At 33.3% G+C, this 4,666-nt stretch overlaps 1 protein-coding gene across 2 annotated transcripts in view; it reads right to left on the reverse strand.

Moving 5' to 3' along the window:
- Nucleotides 1–421: 421 nt before the first annotated feature.
- Nucleotides 422–4,666, reverse strand: part of LOC106458365 (protein angel homolog 2-like) — a 68,253-nt gene continuing 64,008 nt past the window's right edge. For both annotated transcript variants that reach the window (XM_013917872.2, XM_013917874.2), the window contains one exon: nucleotides 422–3,629. In XM_013917872.2, coding sequence (XP_013773326.1) covers nucleotides 2,779–3,629 — 851 coding nt within the window. In that variant the 3' untranslated portion in view covers nucleotides 422–2,778. The remainder of the gene's footprint in view (nucleotides 3,630–4,666) is intronic.

Raw genomic sequence — 4,666 nt, forward strand, 5'->3', positions numbered from 1 at the left:
ATTTTCTCGTTCTTCTTGTTTCTTTTGCTGTTTTCGTATTGCTGCCATCAAATCTACTAAGCTGTAGTTTGATTTACCGCTTCTTGTTTCCATCTTCTCTTTTTCTTTTTTTTTATCCCACTTTCTGACACCAATTTATTACACCTCCGTTCGTTAGTTAATTTTCCGTAAAAATTCTTTCCGAAGAAACTTTACCGATACAAGTCCTTTCTTAAATAAAACTGGTAACAATATCATATATTTCTAAAAAAATACAAGAAATTAATATGTAACACTGTGCACAAACCCACACGTTCTGAAATCAATTATTTGTAAAACAATTTTCGTTGTCAAACTTCTAGCTATAACATATATTAAATATGCATGATCAACTTACTTATTTGCAATTTCCTACACAAAGATAGAACAAAGAACACTGAAATCCATGCAAGTGCAAATTACGAATATTTTATTTGAGTTTAACAATAGTCACAAAGAAATATTTCATGCAAAACATTTATTATCAAACATTTTCTTGTCAATTGACAGATTTTTCGATTTTTTTTCAATAGCTAATTACTTGATAATAGAAAATCTTGCTGTTTAAAATAATGAAAGCTGTAATTGGAGTTACAAATGTATGTTCCATCAGTTCTGCCCTATCAAACATTTCAATTCTAATCGTGCTGCTCTCATAAACAAATAAATCCAAACACTGTTTTCAATTGAATTATTTTTGTTAATCTGTTTTGATAAGGTTACTAAATCTTAATTATTTTCATCATACGAATGCTAGATATCTATTTTAGACTTATGTATAGCTACAAACAGCATCGTTTGTTGTTATTTATTGAGTAAGTTCTACTAAAACAATTTCAATCAGCAATTCTTGTGACAACTATAGCCGATAGAAAGTCGGTGTAAAACGACATGTACCAGAACTACATTGTGACATTGTTTGGTATTACGTAGGTAGTGTGATGTTCCTGATCGTTTTTGGAAAGAGTGCAAAACAGCCCCCTTTCCAACGGATTGGAAATTTAGCATTTCCAAGACGTGAATATCCTTGTTTTTAACGGCACTGGAAAACAAAAAGGAATATGGCTCAACAAATGGAACTGCAACAAATTATACTCTAGCTCTATAATCAAAGTCTTGTAACAGATAAGAATCCACAAGCACAGTAGCAAAGGCTGTCCGCGTTCCCCAGACAACATAATCAAGAAGGGTCTGGCAAACGACACGAGTCACGTGTACACAAATTGCTTCCATGACATATTTGCTCAACAGTCGCATGATATTTCATATGAAGACATATCTGTCGATTCGCTAGACGCAGCGGCTATGAAATTTTGTGTGATTTTACCGTTGAAACGGGCGCTGAAAACCCATCGTCCTCCTACATTAGATAGAGTACGGGAAAGAGTGTGTTTTGGACATGATAGCCTTCCGACGGAACTTTGTAATGAAAACTATGCTGTTGTCAAGATGAACGTTCTTCAGACAGAGCATGTTTGGACGTAGCGATATGGATTGTAACGAATTGGTAAGCTTCAAAATTGTATTCAACCTTTTCATTATGTTGACTTTTATATCTTAAACACGCTACTTATTTTTGCACGAAGTAAATTACAGTTTGAATTGGACTTTTTCTAAGGAATTACTAAATATCAGTTTCACTTCGTCAACACCAAACATATCTTAACAAAATTATATGGCAAAAATAGGGTTTTTATCCAAATCTTACGTACATTTGAGAGTTTAGGTTTTTTTTCTACAGGAAACGACAATTTTGGCTAGTAAATAAAAAGTACAGAGTGGAGCGACTTTAATTTTGGACATACTCAACCTCTGTAGCTCTGGACTTCTTCCACTGTTGGAAAAACACGCGAACTCTGTGTGTAATTGTGAGGTTTCTAATGATGACTTTGGTAAGGGAAGTAGAGCTGATGACGAGCAGCTTTTACGGGCACGAGAAAGTCTGCTACTTTCTAACCTAACAAGGGCCTGCTGAGCCTTTACACGTCAAACTGTAAGTTCTTTGTACGTTTGTATTCAATTTCCTAACATGCAATTTTTTATATAATTAGCTTAACAAATATAATTAAATTGGCTTTGAAATATAAATATCTAAATTATTTGTTCCCTTTGTTTCTAAAACTAGTACAATGAGCCTGATTTGCTCCGTATACGGCTGAAAGATATGGTGAAACATATTTTTTACATTACATTTTTTATGAGTTAAAAATATTCTAAAAATATAGTTTTGACTTATCTTAAAACTGATTTATTGAGTTTTATGGATGTGCGAAATTAATGTAAATGTTTTGTTTTTAATTGGGTTTGTAAACGAATAAAACTAAGAATCCTTAGTTTCTTCAGTAAAACATGCCTAAAATATACAAAATGTAGATGTATCGTTTGATGAACTGTTTTAAAGTTCCAATTGATGCAGCATACGCATCAAATACAAAATAAAATTTCCATTTCAGAGAAGACAATGTTATGGAAAACGATCCTAAGGTTTCCTGTTCTTGTATTTCTAATTTTAAAACTTGCTTTTCTAAACAATATCTATATCCAATTCAATTTAAATATGTTTATAATGAACTAACATATATATATAAATCTGGGATACACGGTTTTTTAGAGCACGACAACCATTGCTTAGATCAGATTTCCTCACACATTTTACTAGTGTCTTCAGTGTGGCAAGGATTACGTATCTAGTGTGATACTTATTTTCATATTTTCAGCAACAGTTATTTAACGGCTTTATTTGTGTTTGTTTTCACAAGCTTATAAATCTCGAAGTAAAAATTTAGCTAGGAGAGGCAAGTGATCCGAAGAGTTTTGGAAATTAGGTAAACCTCCAGTGCTTTTCAGCTGCTGATGAGTCAGCAGATTGTAGTGTGCAATAAGTTTCAAAGACTTTTCATTAGCGTGCTCGTGATAGACCTTACCTTTATGCAATATGCTCAGTTTATCTTCAACGGAATAGAAGATAAAATCGACGGATTGGCTGGTATTATTATTATTAAAGGTTGTAACTTTCTTTTCTTCCTCGGGGCTTTCATAGTTGTAAACAGATAACAAATTTAACAAATGACAAGCTTTTTCAGGTGTACTCTCATCAGGACCAGGTAAATTTATAGATCCAAGGCGTCTTCCTTTCCCGGCTCCAAATTCTTGGCCCGACATATCTCCTGCTAAGAGGCCATTGAACCAAAGCTCTCCTTTAACAATTAACGTGTACAGTGGAGAATTAGGAATAAGATTTAAGTCTCCGCAGAAAATTATAGGATTGTACATTGGGCGTTTGGAGCGTTTACTGAGCCCACGGTATGCAGCCTTATCAATTTCAGACAAAAATAGACACAACTGGGCAAGTTTAATGTCTCCGCGTACAGGATTGTACAATAAATGTGTATTAGCGATGACTAAACTCCCAGAGTAGTCGCTACTTACTCCAATCACTGGTCGAAGTACCACAATTAATCCAATATTATCTTTGTCCAGAAGTTTTGAAATACGTGGCTTGTAGAATTCGACCGGTATACACTTTTCGATGGAAAATAACTTTGTTTTAAAAAAAATTGCACATCCATCTGTTTTGCCTTCTGTTCGTTTCTTGAAAACACCTTGATAACCTAAAAAATAATAAAATATTTGGGGCGATTTTAATTAATTGTATTACAAGTTTTATCAATAAATAGCATATATATAATTATCTTTGTAAAATTCTATTCGTTGTTTTTTTTTCCAACTTGATTCTCTGTGAAACATTAAATTATTTCCCATTTTATATTCCTTTATAAATAACGACTAGAACTTCTGTTTAAAAATTGTTGTTCTAACAAGCTTCATTACTTTTGACAATGAAAAAAGTAAATCACTAAAGAAATTTGTCAATTGGTTTTCATAAAAGTAACAATCAAACAAAACTTTTCGATTACTTATAGCTGTTTGTAAAATATATGAATCAACTTGACGCATGGTTACCAGGTTTCCTACTGCTAAAGTCGCATTATAATGGTCGATTTTATTAAGGTTATTTAAGTACCTTTAAAGGATTATTTGATTCTATTAATACCCGGAACTAATCAAAATTATAATCATACTAGTGAACCCACATTTACAGGGCCACTATAATGCAAAATTATAGTCTGAACAACTACTTTGTACTTTTCAGTTTAATGATCATTGTCACTATAATTCAAGTTTTATTTCTTTAACCAAGTTATGAACGGTAATTAATAGGCCTATTTATTTATGTGCTCTAATGTAAATCAATGCCAAATTTTGGAACCGCTTTCGACGAATCCATGTAAAAGTGTTTACGCGAAATATCTGGGTTCCCTAAAAAGTTTTACCTTTGTGCAAACCTCGAGCCGAGACGATTCGTTTGGTACCATTTAGAAGTCGGTACGACCAACGGTTTAGGAGGAGTTTAGGTATATATATATATATATATATATATACATACACACACACACTTAATATATTGTTGCGTCAGCGAGGTCATGTGACTAGTATCACACCACCCGTTTTCTAGAAATATCCTGTTCCTTCGGGAGTGCCCTAGCATTTGCTAGATTGGGGGTGGCCTGGTATATATATAAGATGGTCACAACGTGACGGGATAATGTGTAGGTAGTGAGTAATTGATCTGCAGTCAGAGAGTATT

This window comes from Limulus polyphemus, unplaced genomic scaffold, assembly GCF_000517525.1.
Source record: "Limulus polyphemus unplaced genomic scaffold, Limulus_polyphemus-2.1.2 Scaffold451, whole genome shotgun sequence".
NCBI classification, from domain to species: Eukaryota; Metazoa; Arthropoda; class Merostomata; order Xiphosura; family Limulidae; genus Limulus; species Limulus polyphemus.